The sequence below is a fragment of the Oryctolagus cuniculus genome, chromosome 14 (genome assembly GCF_051225735.1).
Source record: "Oryctolagus cuniculus isolate XC-2025 breed Fujian yellow rabbit chromosome 14, ASM5122573v1, whole genome shotgun sequence".
Classification (NCBI taxonomy): domain Eukaryota; kingdom Metazoa; phylum Chordata; class Mammalia; order Lagomorpha; family Leporidae; genus Oryctolagus; species Oryctolagus cuniculus.
In genome coordinates, this window is record NC_142880.1 from 4,260,931 (window position 1) to 4,273,579 (window position 12,649).

Sequence of the window (12,649 nt, forward strand, 5' to 3'; positions counted from 1 at the left end):
CGGTGGGAGGGGTGGCCTGGAACTCCTATTTCCACCATTCCCAGAAGCAGAATTCGTATTCCTGCTTTTCTCAAAGGCTCGGGTGTGCAGCTAAGCTGATAATGAAGGGTGGCTGTCAGGAAACCACCCAGTTTAAGGTTCTGAAGGTGAATTGTACTCTGTTGACAAAATGTTGCCTCATTAGCACCTCAGTAATAAAAACCCCTTATGGCTTGTTGTATGATTTATAATTTGTAATAGTGTAAATATTCAGAATAGCTCTTTAGGATGTAGTTTTATAAGTAAAATACTGCCTTTCTTTCACGCTCTGTACAGCTTTGAACATGATACTTGTGGGTGTTAGTGTGTCTCATTCCCCAGCATACTCCTTCCCCCTCCTCCTCCTCCCTTCTCGTCTAATCAACCCCACTCCTGTGAATTTCACCTCCTTAATATCTCTTGGGACCCTGAGTGCTCTGCTTCCCTGTGTCCTCTACTCAGGGTCAGAGCTTCAGGGTTGCTCTCTCAGGTTTCCTGCCTCTGTTCTTAGGCCTGTTCATACCACGCGCCGTGGTTCTCACTGCTTCCTGGAGAAGTCTGGGGACAGGTGGCCTGCACTGCTCACGTGACCAGTGCCTGCTCCTCCTGTCGTCTGTCTGCTGCTCTCAGGCCGTCCTCCCTCCCCTGACGTAGGTGTCCTCCCAGGTGCTCCTTTTGTGCCTAGATCACAGCCTGGTTATTTGCTTCTCACACTGTTAAAAAAAAAAAAAAAGCCTTTGAACACTACAGTGCAAATTCTGTAGGCAAAGGCTCCAAGGTCTCTTGGTAACAGTTACAGCGCTCATGCTGCCACCTTTTACAGTCAGTTCCTCACTGAGTGCATGGATGAACGACACACGTGTAAGGTGGAGCCGGTAAGTCCAAGAAGGATGCCCAGGTCCTAGCTTGTGCTCCTGTTTCTGGAAGAAGGTTATCTTGCTAGTCGGCTGTGTCACATGACCAGTGTGTGTTATTTACGAATTTAATTTATTCATATTGTATCCTCTGTCTGTAAAGGAAGTCTTGCAGTAAAACAAACTTAAAACTCAGACATCCCTACTACCAGTTTGCATTTCAGCCTTTTTCCCCGGATAACCTCGTGTGTGCATTCCAGTGGCATGTCTGCTGGAAGCAGTGTGCAGGCATCCGTGGCAGTAGCTGCGGGTCACACAGAGCGGACACTGACAGCATCGTCCAGTTCCTGTCTAAAGGTGTAGGACCCCCATGACACCCATGTCTGGTCCTTGGTCCCTGCTGATGTTGTGTTTCCAGGACCTCAAGGCCTCTGTGTTTTGGTGTCAGGAGTGCAGTGACTCGGGGGCCGTGCATGCGCCTGGCTGTGTTGTATAGATGGACGGTGGCACACTGCAGGGCGTCTGGGTATAAGGCCTTCATCCCCGCCCACTTGACCTTGCTGCTTCCTGTTTGTGGCCTGCCTCCTCACCAGCTCTCCCGGTGCTTGCACAAAGATAATGATAATCAGGTGGTCTCACATGTTTTTCTCTTATATTTATTTGCAGGGTCTTAGCACTACTGCTAATTAACAATTCTAAAGTTTGCAGACCTTTGTTTTTAAAATTTAAGAGTTTAAATTAAAAGATCCTTATCCATTTGCATTCTGATCTGCATATGGGAGATAAAAATGGATTATAGCTACCGCATTGATAAGAAATTTGTGGTACCCAGTGCAAAATGTCCTTTTATTTTCTTCATGTCCAATTAGTCATCTGTAACAGCTTATAACATGCTTAACATGCTTGCTTTATTTTTTTTAATTTATTTATTTATTTGAAGGGCAGAGTTACAGAGAGAGAGAAGGAGAGACAGAGAGAGCTCTTTTATCCACTGATTCATTCCCTAAATGGCCACGATGGCTGGAGCTTGGAGCTTTTTCCAGGTCTCCCGAGTGGGTACAGAGGCCCAAGGACTTGGGCCATTTTCTACTGCTTTCCCAGGCCATAAGCAAAGAGCTAGATTGGAAGTGGAGCAGCTGGGACAAAAACCATCGCCCACATGGGATGCCAGTGCTGCACGTGCAGGCTTAACCTACTACGCCACAGCACCAGCCCCATAACATGCTTTCTTAGGACAACCTAGTAACCATTCTCTACATAGTACTTTATGGGATGGGTGCTGTGGTGTAGCAGGTAAAGCTGCCAAGTGCAGTGCTGGCATCCCATATGGGTGCTGGTTTGAGTCCTGGCTGCTCCACTTCCAACCCAGCTCTTTGCTATGGCCTGGGATGGCAGTAGAAGATGGCTCAAGTCCTTGGGTCCCTGCACCCACTCAGGAGACCTGGGAAAAGCTCCTGGCTCCTGGCTTCGGATCAGCACAGCTCTGGCCTTTGGGGACAGTTGGGGAGTGAACCAACAGATGAAAGATCTTTCTCTCTCTCTCTCTCTCTCTCCCCCCCTCTCCCTCTCCCTCTCTCTTTGCCTCTGCCTCTGCCTCTCCTTCTCTCTCTGTGTAACTTCAACTTTCAAATAAATAAATCTTAAAACACACACACACACACACACACAGTACTTTAAATCGTCACCGCCTCTTAGATTTGGAGCTTGAGATCCTGGGACAAGCTCTCCTTGTGCCATCCTTCCTTGTTTCCTGTGCACAGAATGCCTGCCTGCATGTATGTATCTACACCTGCCTCTTTCCAGGCTTCTCTTCTGGGCGGGCAGTTTCTGCTTCCTCCACGCCGCACTTCGTGGTAGCTACTAAACCCATTTTGTACCAGCGATGAGAGTTAAGCCGTGATGACTTGTGCCAAGTGCTTCACATGGATTATTTTCTTGAAATCTTAAGGTAACACTAAGAGATAGGGCTCCTTGCTGTTATTTTATGTGTGGAGAAACTAGGGCAAGGGTCAGTAACTGGGAAATGGCAAAGCCTGGACTTGCACCAAGGCTGTCTGCCTTACGGGCCCCAGTTCTTAACTCTGAGCTGTTACCTCCCTAAAGAAGGCTGGGTTAAGATCAAGGCTGGGTTAAGATCAAGGTCGGGTTAAGATCAAGGTCGGGTTAAGATCAAGGCTGGGTTAAGATCAAGGTTGGGTTAAGATCAAGCGTAGTGGAATATGCTTTTTCTTTTGGTAACGCGAGGCTTGTCTAGAGCTGCTTTCCTTGTGTTTTCCCAGATGCCACACTGACTCAGCACGACGTTTTCAGCCTCTAGGGAACGAGTAGTCTTATATCTTTGAAATGACGTCTTCTAGGATGACTTCATGAATGTGACTTAATTTTTTGCCTTTTCTCTGTCTCAGGAGGAAACCTTTAGTTTCTGAGGTAGTTGCTGTCTGTGTAGGCTGCCTTGTATGTTGACAGATGGCATCACTTTGTCCTCAAACCATCTGTGGCATCAACTTAATGTATTCCAGTTGGTGTCATCTTTCATTTATGCAGGAGTGAGTTATTAAAGTGAAAACTTTGTATTTTTATAGCATTTTGGGCAAATGTTAAAGTAAAACATTGACTTATTCTATCACAACATCCACTGTAAAGAGAATTTAATTTTTCTTCACTTCGTCTTGATGTGCGTGATACGTGATCTGTAGAACCGGACTGACTGCCATGAAGGACAGTGAAGGCATGAGCACAGTGGAAGCGTCCGTGTACTGAGATTCCTGTTTTGGAAAGAGAACAGAGGGGAGGGTGGCACAGGGATTAGATCTGACCCCCAGTGAGCCAGGCAGGCCCCTTCGGAGGAGTAGCTGGGAGTTTGCCAAGCCCAGTGGAGTGGGTGGGCAGTAGCGCGAGGAAGAGTCTTCCCAGAGCCCTCAGTGCATGGAAGAGCCCTGAGGTCCCCAAACTTGGAGTGACTGAGATTTGGAAGAAGCTAGGTCCCATGGGCTGGGAGGAAGACAGTAGCCAGAGATCCCCAGTGAGACCTGGAATGTAAACAGAGACCAGGTCCCCTTGCAGGTCACTTAGGGGTTCTGGATTTGAACCTAAGAGTAACGCAAGTCATTGATGAGCTAAAACAGGGGTCAGCATGAACAGATTGGGGTGTTTGGCAGATTGCTTTAAGCCACGGCATGGGGAAGGGCATGGAGAAGGAAGTAGTTAGTCGTGCAGGGAGTTGGGGGACTATGTCACTGTGGGAAGTGATTTTGACTGGGGCCAGGTGGCACAGCAGACGGGGAGGTAAGTTGATGGGTTCCAGAACCTCTCCCCTGTCTCCCCAAAAAGGAGGAGCCATTCTGTGTCCGTGAGGCTCTGTCTTGCTCAGCTGTGTTATGCTAGACCAAATGCTTGTTCTACAAAGGAGGGAATGAGCCAGAGAGAATGGAACACTGATGAGACCAGAAGTTAGTGTAGTGGCTCCTTGCTGTGGAAAGGTGTGGCCTCACAGGGTCCCTAGAAGAGTGGTGAAAGGAAAAGCACACCACTGATTGTCAGGTGCTCATTCCGACTGCCCCCCAGGCAGGATCCTGATGTAGGGTTTGCCCTTCACAGCAGTGTGTGTGCTCTCAACAGAGCTTTGAGAGACAAACATTTAATCAGTGCTTAATGTCACCCTTTCACCCAAAACATCCGTCCATTCTTGAACCCACTTGCTAATTTACTCATTATTTTTTAAAAATTACTGGGAGAAGGGGCTGGCTGTTACCTACCAGATATGTTTACTTATCTCAGTATTTGTTATCAAATAGGCCGTTAGCCCTAGTGCGGAACAAATCACATTTAGGGTACATTAGGTCAGTCAGGTTTGCTTTTTAAGTTGACAAGGTCTGTTTGTCGGGGTGTAGCCACGGAAACAGTCCTGCAGCCCTGATGTCCTGGTGTCACATCTTCTGCACTTGGCTGTTACAACTCTCAGTGTTTGCTCAGGCTCACTGTGCCTGATGGCATTTCTGTCAAATACTTCCAAGCAGTTCAGCTCTCATTACCAGCAATCCTTCTTATGGGTCACTGTAGACCTCTTGTATTGACCAAGTTAGTGCAAGCTGCTGTAGCAAATGAGTTGTTAATCGGAGTAGTTTAAATGTATTGGAGGTTTTTTCTTTCCGGTGTAGGTATTGGTGGCAGACATGGGGATGTGAAGGGTTTTCTGCTCCACTCAGGGACCCAGGCTGGAGCTCAGGTAACATGTGGCTCATAAGCTGAACGTCTGGTTTGCTGAGGGGAAGAGTAAATGAGCGGAATCACACAGGAGGTTGTGATGGGCCCGTGTGAAGTGGCTTCCCTGTCTCTAAGCCATATTTCATTGACTAGGACTCAGGAAGAGGACCTTCCTAACTGCAGGTGAAACTGGGAGTCACAGGCCGCCGGGCGGCCAGTCTCCGCCAACACCCAGCTAAGACTTTCCTTCTGGGACCTGCTGTTCGACTCAGACAGTAAGAGGCAGGAAAGACCAGGGACAGGAAGCTGTCTCCTTGTGCTTTTCTCAGTGGCTGTGTCACAGTCCCTGGTATCTGAGTGGGCAGTGTGTACATTCTGAATAATTACTGATAACAACTTTCATAATTACTGATAATTGCTACCGTTCTCCTCTCACAGGGACATAAATGCCCGACTGGATGCTGTATCTGAAGTTCTCCATTCAGAATCTAGTGTGTTTGGTCAGATAGAAAATCATCTAAATAAACTGCCTGACATCGAGAGAGGACTCTGTAGCATTTATCACAAAAAAGTAAGTGCGATATAAACGAAATCTGTTGAAGCTCATCATGTCCCTCAGCTTGAGGACACCAGATATTAAGGGAAAATCATCTGAGAGCTCTGTCGTTGCGTTTGTGAGATCTCGCGAGTAGCAGGAAAGGAGAGCAAAAACTTCAGAAATTTTGATTGCACACATTAGGGTTATTCCTCTTTTTCTGTTGTAAAATGTAAAGTTTTCCAGCTTTTGTCAGATGCACCAACATATGAAGGGTCTTCAAAGAGCTTTTGGAAAGTGTGCATTATTTTTGAATTTTATTTTTCTGTGACCTTTGTGAATTTCCCTTGTATGTCGAGGTCTTTCGATTGTAATACAGGATGTTCTGTTTCATCCCCAAAGGCCAGACTGGCATCAGAATGGGAAGTTCATTTACATTTACTATTCTAGGAAAGAGGTGTCTAACTTCTTTTGACCAAAAGCAGCTTCTTATTTGACTTAACCAAAGGAAAAATCTGCTAGTATGACATGTGTGAGTACAAGGCATTATTTTGACTTCATCATTTAAGCTTAATAGTTTGACTCATAACATTAACCAGGGAGTTTTTCACACCAAAAGGAATAATTTATCAATTACTGCTGCTGTTGTCTTCTCTCTTAGTTACTCTTGCGGTTTTATGCCTTAAAAAAAAATCTGACTGTAGTTTCACTAAGGAGAGAATCCGATACATATGTGTGTTCAACCCACCCTGTTTACCAGAGCTACAGTATAAAAATTATTCATATTCATGTTAAAAAATTTCAGTGGGGCCAGCACTGCAGCTCACTAGGCTAATCCTCTGCCTGCAGCGCTAGCACCCCGGGTTCTAGTCCCGGTCAGGGCGCCGGATTCTGTCCCGGTTGTCCCTCTTCCAGGCCAGCTCTCTGCTGTGGCCAGGGAGTGCAGTGGAGGATGGCCCAAGTGCTTGGGCCCTGCACCCCATGGGAGACCAGGGGAAGCACCTGGCTCCTGGCTTTGGATCAGCGCGGTGCGCCGGCCGTAGCGGCCATTGGGAGTGAACCAACGGAAAAGGAAGACCTTTCTCTCTGTCTCTCTCTCTCTCACTGTCCACTCTGCCTGTTAAAAAAAGAAAAGAAAAGAAAACTTCAGTGGTACACAAGGTCATGAAATAATGAGGAACAAAAGTGTCTTCGTGCTACCATCCCCACCCGCATACCTACTACCCACAGATAACCAGGGTAAGATGCAAGTGTGTCCACCCAGACATGTTTTATTTCTATTTTATTTATTTAGAAATAATACTTTCCATTTAAAGAATCACAGGGCCAGCGTGGTGACATAGCGGGTAAAGCCGCCATCTGCAGTGCTGGCATCCCATGTGGGCACCAGTACCAGTCCGGGCTGCTCCACTTCCGATCCAGCTCTCTGCTGTGGCCTGGGAAAGCAGCAGAAGATGGCCCAAGTTCCTGGGGGCCCCTGCACCCACTTGGGGGTCCTGGAAGAAGCCTCTGGCTTCTGGCTTCGGATTGGCACAGCTCTGGCCATTGCAGCCCATTGGGGAATGAACTGGCAAATGGAAGACCTCTCTCTCTTTCTGCCTCTCCTTTCTCTGTGTAACTATGACTTTCAAATAAATAAATCTTTAAAAAAAAAGAATCACAAAGATTCTTTACTGTGTAAATATGTTTAAGTATATTTGGTATATGTTGTAAACATACTTCACACAGAAACTTCAAAAAGTCAGGGAAATTTTAATTAAAAGATAAATTTATATTGGTGCAGAATTAAAACTTCTTTGTTTATTTGGAAGGCAGACAGACAGCGACAGATGGATAGAGATGGAGAAGGAAAAACAGAGAGATCTCCCATAGGCTGGTTCAGTCTGGGAGACTGATAGCTGAGGCAGGTCTGGGGAAGCTAAAAGCCAGGAATTCGTTGTAGGTCTGTGACACTGGTGTCAGGGACACAAACACTTGAGCTGTCGCCTCCTTCTGCCCGGGTATTCCCTTGCAGAAAACTGGAATTGGGAGCAGAGCTGGACTCAAACTCAGCATACTGATATGTGATGCAGGCATCCCAGTGACCTCTCAGACCATTGCCAGTTGTGTGTCCTGCTGCAAAAAATGTTGAAATCCGTGTGTAATGAGGGGTCTTCAAAAAGATCATGGGAAATGTATATTGTAAAGACACTATGCTTGATTTCAAAATTTTTTTGCATCAAAATATTTTTTTAAAGATTTTTTATTTATTTTATTTGAGATGTCTCCCTTCCATTGGTTCACTCCCCAAATAGCTGCAACAGTTGGAGCTGTTCCCATCAGGAGCCAGGAGCTTCCTCCAGGTCTCCCATGAGGGTGCAGGGGACTTGGACCATCTTCTACTGCTTTCCCAGGCCATGGCAGAGAGCTGGATCGGAAGTGGAGCAACCAGGACTAGAACCGGTGCCCATATGGGATGCCGGCACCACGCAGAGGATTAGCTACTGTGCCACGGCGCCGGTCCCCACCAAAATAGACTTTTAAAAAATTTATTTATTTATTTGAGAGGCAGAGTTACAGAGAGGGAGAGACAGAGAGAGAGAGGTCTTCCATCCTCTAGTTCACTCCCCAAATGGTCGCAGTGGCCAGAGCTGGGCTGATCCGAAGCCAGGGGCCAGGAGTTTCTTCTGGGCTTCCTACATGAGTGCATGGGCCCAAGCACCCAGACCATCAGATGGGAGCTGGATCAGAAGGGGAGCAGTTGGGACTTAAACTGGTGTCCATATGGAATGCCAGCATTGCAGGCAGAGGTTTAACCCACTGTGCCACAGCGCCAGACCCCCAAAATAGACTTTTTTTTTAAAGATTTATTTATTTATTTTAAAGTCAGAGTTACACAGAGAAAGAAGGAGAGGCAGAGAGAGAGAGAGAGAGAGAGAGGGAGGTCTTTCATCTGCTGATTCACTCCTCAATTGGCTGTAGAAGCGGGAGCAGTGTCAATGCAAAGCCAGGGGCCAGGAACTTCTTCCAGGTCTCCCAAGTGGGTGCAGGGGCCCAAGGACCTGGGCCAATTTCTACTGCTTTCCCAGGCCACAGCAGAGAGCTGGATTATAAGTGGAGCAACTGGGACTTGAACCAGCGCCCATATGAGGTGCCAGTACTGTAGGCGGTGGCTTTACCCGCTATACCACAGCGCCGGCCCCCAAAATAGACTTTTATCTTAATTGTCCATGAGATTTTTGAAGTTCCTTTATATATATTTCATGTTTGATATTATTGAGTTCTGTATGTACACAGATGTCATAGTTTTTTAGCTATTTTGTATTTCCTAATGAGATCCCAATAATGAATTTTTTTTTAATTTGACAGAGTTATAGACAGAAAGAGAGACAGAGAGAAAGGTCTTCCTTCTGTTGGTTCACCCCCCAAATGGCCACTAGGGCCCGTCGCTGCGCCAATCCGAAGCTAGGAGCTAGGTGCTTCCTCCTGGTCTCCCATGTGGGTGCAGGGGCCCAAACACTTGGGCCATCCTCCACATCCTCCCAGGCCACAGCAGAGAGCTTGACTGGAAGAGGAGCAACCGAGACTAGAACCCCGCACCCATATGGAATGCCAGCACTGCAGGCAGAGGATTAACCAAGTGAGCCACGGCACCGCCCCCCCATGATGAATTTTTATTTATCTTTTTAATATTAGAAACAATGCTACTATAAATATTAATGTGTACAATATTTTTCCCTACTTTAAAGCTATTTTTAGCTAAATTTTTGAGGTAGCATTGCTTAGTTTAAGGATATATGGAATTTTTTTATGAATATATGCCAAGTTATTCTTCCTAGCTACTACTGATAAGTATCTTTTTTTATGCCTTGTATGACCTGATTATTATTAAACTTTTTGATCATTAATATCCTCATCAGTGAAAAAGGCTGTCTTGTGGTCTTAATTTGCTTACCTTTAATTCTGTACAAAATTAATTATTCCTTATTGAACATTCTGTGAGTTGCTTATTTGACCATTATTCTTTGGATTAGTAAACTTTTTCAAGTTGATTTGTAAGAACCCATTTTTTTTTAAATGTTGTATTTATTTATTTGAAAGACAGAGTTACAGAGAGAGGGAGAGACAGAGAGAGAGAGGGATTTTCCATCTCCTGGTTCACTCCTCGGATAGCTGCAACTGCCAGTGCTGGGCTAGGCTGAAGCCAGGAGCCAGGGACTCCATCTGCATCTCCCACATGGGTGCAGGGGCCCCAGCACCTGGGCCGTCCTCTATTGCCCTCCCAGGCGCATTAGCAGGGAGCTGGATTGGAAGTGGAGCAGCCAGGACTCAAATCTGCACCCAATGTGGGCTGCTGGTGTTGTAGATGGTGACTTAACCTACTGTGCCACAATGCTGGCCCTGTAAGAGCCCATTCTATTTGGGGAAAATTTGCTCTTTATTTCTTGCATGTCTTGCAGGTATTTCTTGAATCATCCTTCACATTTTTGACAAAAATTACTATATTTTCATATATGCTCAACAATGTTTTTTAAAGGAAAATTTATGAACAAGCATTGGCTTTATTATCTCTGGCTTAAGTCATTTTCTTTATAGTTTTCAAATATTATACAGTGTTTAACCTCAGAACGTATCAGTAATTTTTCATTTCAACTAATAACTAGTTCATAAATTTTCCCTTACTCTGATTCTGACTTTGAAACGATCACTAAACTTCATTTCCCTTTACCTTATGCTGGTTAGTTAAAAATGGTTCTATTTTCAGTGTTCTACCCAAGAGTTCTTCTTGATTGTCAAAACTCTGTGTCACCTGAAGTCAGAATTTCAAGCGTTAGTACCTGCTGTGAATTCCCAAGTTCACTCAGACCTGCTGCGGACGTGCGCTTTGGACATTCCAGAGCTGCTCAGGCCAGCGGAGCGTTACTTGCAGGTCCTTAATGAACAAGCCGCCAAGTAAGTGCCAGGCACTCAGCCCTCCCTCTCCAGCGGTGAGTCCCGCCCAGTGCTCTTGCCCGTTAGCCTGGGGGGGCTTCATCTTCGCCAGAGTGGTAGTGGAAGTTGCACGAGTACTTACACAATTAGAAACGTGGTTGAAGTCTGAAAGCTTTCTATCAAAGGCACTTCCCCACCTCGGAGTGCTGTGGTGCTTCCCCAGGTGGTAGATGGTCAGAAGAGGTAGCTCAGGGGTGGTCTGCCTGAGGTCTGGAGCCTGCAGTTGCAGAGTTGTCCTTTATAAAGGATGCATTTCACAGTGCATCCCACAGAGTGCTCTGTCTAAAAGACAGACGATCTGGTACTTATATTTGTCTTTATTTTCTGAACAAGCACATGACACATATTTAATTTTATCTCTTGCTTTCATTGTGGGAATAATGAAGTTGCAAGATGAAAGTGACATTGGAGTAATTTGTCGACCCTGGGGAGTTCAGACATGAACCCATAAATGTCTAGTGGCAGAGCTGGCATCAGAACCACATTTTCTTGATCTTTCATCATGCCATGAAAAATAATTGATAACTGGCCTAAGGAATATACTTCAATATATATATTTTCATATTTTAGAATTGGGGACAAAACTGAATTATTCAAAGACCTTTCTGACTTCCCCTTAATAAAAAAGAGGAAGAATGAAATTCAAGAAGTCACAGAAAAGATCCAAGTACATTTACAAGAAATCCGAAAAATATTAAAAAATCCTTCCGCACAGTATGTGACAGTATCGGGACAGGAGGTAATGTCAAACTTACTTTCATTTTCTAGTAGTTCTCCTTGAGTAGAAAAGCTGTTTTGAAATTTAAATATATGAAGATTAGTTGTAAATACCTTTGTTTTCTTCAAGTTTTCTGATTTGTTCCTTGGAAATATGTGTAGTAACTTCTTTTGATAGAAAAGGAATTATTTAAATGTTGTTTTATTGGTCTGTTTGTGTGCTGATGGTATCTGTTGAAATTATAGAGGAGCTTGATTACTGTGATTGGTACCTGATAGGATTCATTTGCTCTGAATCCAGGAGGGAGAAGTTGGTCATTGATCCCTGGCTGGATGGAGGATACAAGGCCAGCCTCCTGTGTTGCTGACTCAGGGCTTCCTCCCGCAGTTAGTAGTGTGACTGCTACAGAAACCAAAACGCAAAAAAACCAGAACTGTAGTGAAAGCCTACGCTTAATAAGCCTTGCACAGGACTCTGCTGCTGTGTTTTGTCACGGGTGCTTCTGCCTGAAGTTCAGTATTAACCGCTGATAGAGAACCAGATGAGGACAAGTTTGCTGTTTAATTGTGATAGGACAACCTCCAGTGTCGCCTGAGCAGTCCTGTCTCCCTAAGTTTAGTAACATACGGGCATCCCAGCTGTGGGAATTTGAGAAACTTTACTGTGTTTGATAGGAAATTTGTGCATAATTTCTATAGGATGAACATTTTATTCAAGATTTTAAAAGAACCTTCACTGCCTCTGTGACAGTCGTAAGCGTATTTTATGCATCTAGATAACTGTCCCTTAATCTTGAATTAAATGTGGAGTGATATGGGACAATGCTTAGATCTGGGATAGTATTGGCAATTGGTATTATTCCTAAGGGAAAATGAGCAAAATAGTGGGGAAAGCCTCTAGGAAATTTTCCTAAGCACGTAGCAACTCTGGATTTGTTTAGTGTATTTAAAATGTGGAAAATGTTCTCTGTTAAATCCTTTAAATAAAAAAAAATTTGAAAATCCTTAAGAGAAAGAGAGGGAAAGAAAAGGGAGTTTGGAGACAAATGTAGTGACAGAGACTACAGAAAATGGTTTCTGGAGTGAGTGAAGAATTTCAGTGGTGATGCCAGCCCAGTGATCCCCACGGGCTGTGTTTTGACGAGCCAGATCTGATGTTTAACCAGGACAGAACTGGGCCTAGGAGAAGAACAGGAGAGATTTCTAGAACAAATCAAGGCAGACTTCTTGCATGGACACCAAAGAAGCAGTCAAGAACTGCGGAGCAGGGAGAGCTGCTGTGACAGCTCTCTGAGATGTCTCAAATACGTGCTATTTTCCAGTGTTTGTTAGTTTCCTTCTTACCAATAAA

The 12,649-nt window shown here is 45.0% G+C and overlaps 1 protein-coding gene across 3 annotated transcripts in view; it reads left to right on the plus strand.

Moving 5' to 3' along the window:
- MSH3 (mutS homolog 3) overlaps nt 1-12,649 on the plus strand; it is a 174,314-nt gene that overhangs the window by 86,577 nt on the left and 75,088 nt on the right. For all 3 annotated transcript variants that reach the window (XR_016220366.1, XM_070056340.2, XM_089312929.1), the window contains 3 exons: nt 5,514-5,646; nt 10,355-10,542; nt 11,152-11,320. Coding sequence is in view for 2 of the 3 variants with exons in the window: in XM_070056340.2 (XP_069912441.2) it covers nt 5,514-5,646; nt 10,355-10,542; nt 11,152-11,320 (490 nt within the window). In the remaining variant the exon portion in view is untranslated. The remainder of the gene's footprint in view (nt 1-5,513; nt 5,647-10,354; nt 10,543-11,151; nt 11,321-12,649) is intronic.